The following is a 966-nucleotide window of genomic DNA, read 5'->3' on the forward strand; positions in this document are numbered from 1 at the left end:
CACGAAAATAATAAAATACAAACACGTACAAGTAAAATAAAATACAAGTAAAACCAATTAAATTAATTAAATAAAAAAATATAAAAACAACTTCAATAAAATTAAATAAAAACAAATAAAATATAATAGAACAAAATAACGCAAAACAAAATAAAATAAACCAAACAACTAAACTAAACTCGGACAAAACAAAACAAAACAAAATAAAACAAAACAAAAAAAAAATAAAATAAAATAAAATTAAAAAAAATAAAACAGACTGAGATAATACGAACTGAAATAACAAGACAAAGAACAAGCCAAAGCACAACAAAAACGAAACAAAAAACAAAAAAAAAAAAATAAATAAAACAAACCAAACCAAAACAAAACAAAACAAAACGAAAACAAAACAAAACGAAAACAAAAAAAATAAAATAAAACAAAATAAATAAAAAAAAATACCTATCAATGAGGTGTATACGTGCCCCTGGCGTAATCATTGCTGTTTCAAATACAAGAGAAGAATTAACATGATGAAGAGGATTTACACAAACAAAATAAACTGCAGGCAGAGAAGAAACAGAAAAAAAAGAAGAAATAGAAAAAGAAGAAACAGAAGAAAAAGAAGAAGGAAAAGAAGAACAAAGAGAAGAAGAAGAAAAAGAAAAAGAAGAAGAAGAAAGAGAAGAAGAAGAAGAAGGAGAAAGAGAAGAAGAAGAAGAAGAAGAAGAAGAGAGAGAAGAAGAAGAAGAAGAAGAAGAAGAAGAAGAAAGAGAAGAAGAAGGGGGAGGAGGAGGAGGAGGAGAAGAAGAAGAGAGAGAAAGAGAAGAAGGAGTAGGAGTAGAAGAAGAAGAAGAAGAAGAAGAAGAAAAAGAAGAAGAAGGGGGAGGAGGAGAAGAAAGGGGAGGAGGATGAGAAGAAGAAGAAGAAGAAGAAGAAGAAGAAGAAGAAGAAAGAGAAGAAGAAGAAAGAGAAGAAGAAGAA

The 966-nt window shown here is 28.3% G+C and overlaps 1 protein-coding gene across 1 annotated transcript; it reads left to right on the plus strand.

The window, feature by feature from the left end:
- Positions 1-450: 450 nt before the first annotated feature.
- Positions 451-897, plus strand: EMH_0039110 (uncharacterized protein; the record flags this gene model as incomplete). The annotated part of the gene is made up of 2 exons (XM_013495360.1): positions 451-455; positions 555-897. 2 exons carry the CDS (start codon positions 451-453, stop codon positions 895-897), a joined length of 348 nt encoding a protein of 115 aa, XP_013350814.1.
- Between the last annotated feature and the right edge of the window lie 69 nt (positions 898-966).

Source organism: Eimeria mitis, genomic scaffold (genome assembly GCF_000499745.2).
Source record: "Eimeria mitis Houghton genomic scaffold, Emh_scaff1538, whole genome shotgun sequence".
Classification (NCBI taxonomy): Eukaryota; Apicomplexa; class Conoidasida; order Eucoccidiorida; family Eimeriidae; genus Eimeria; species Eimeria mitis.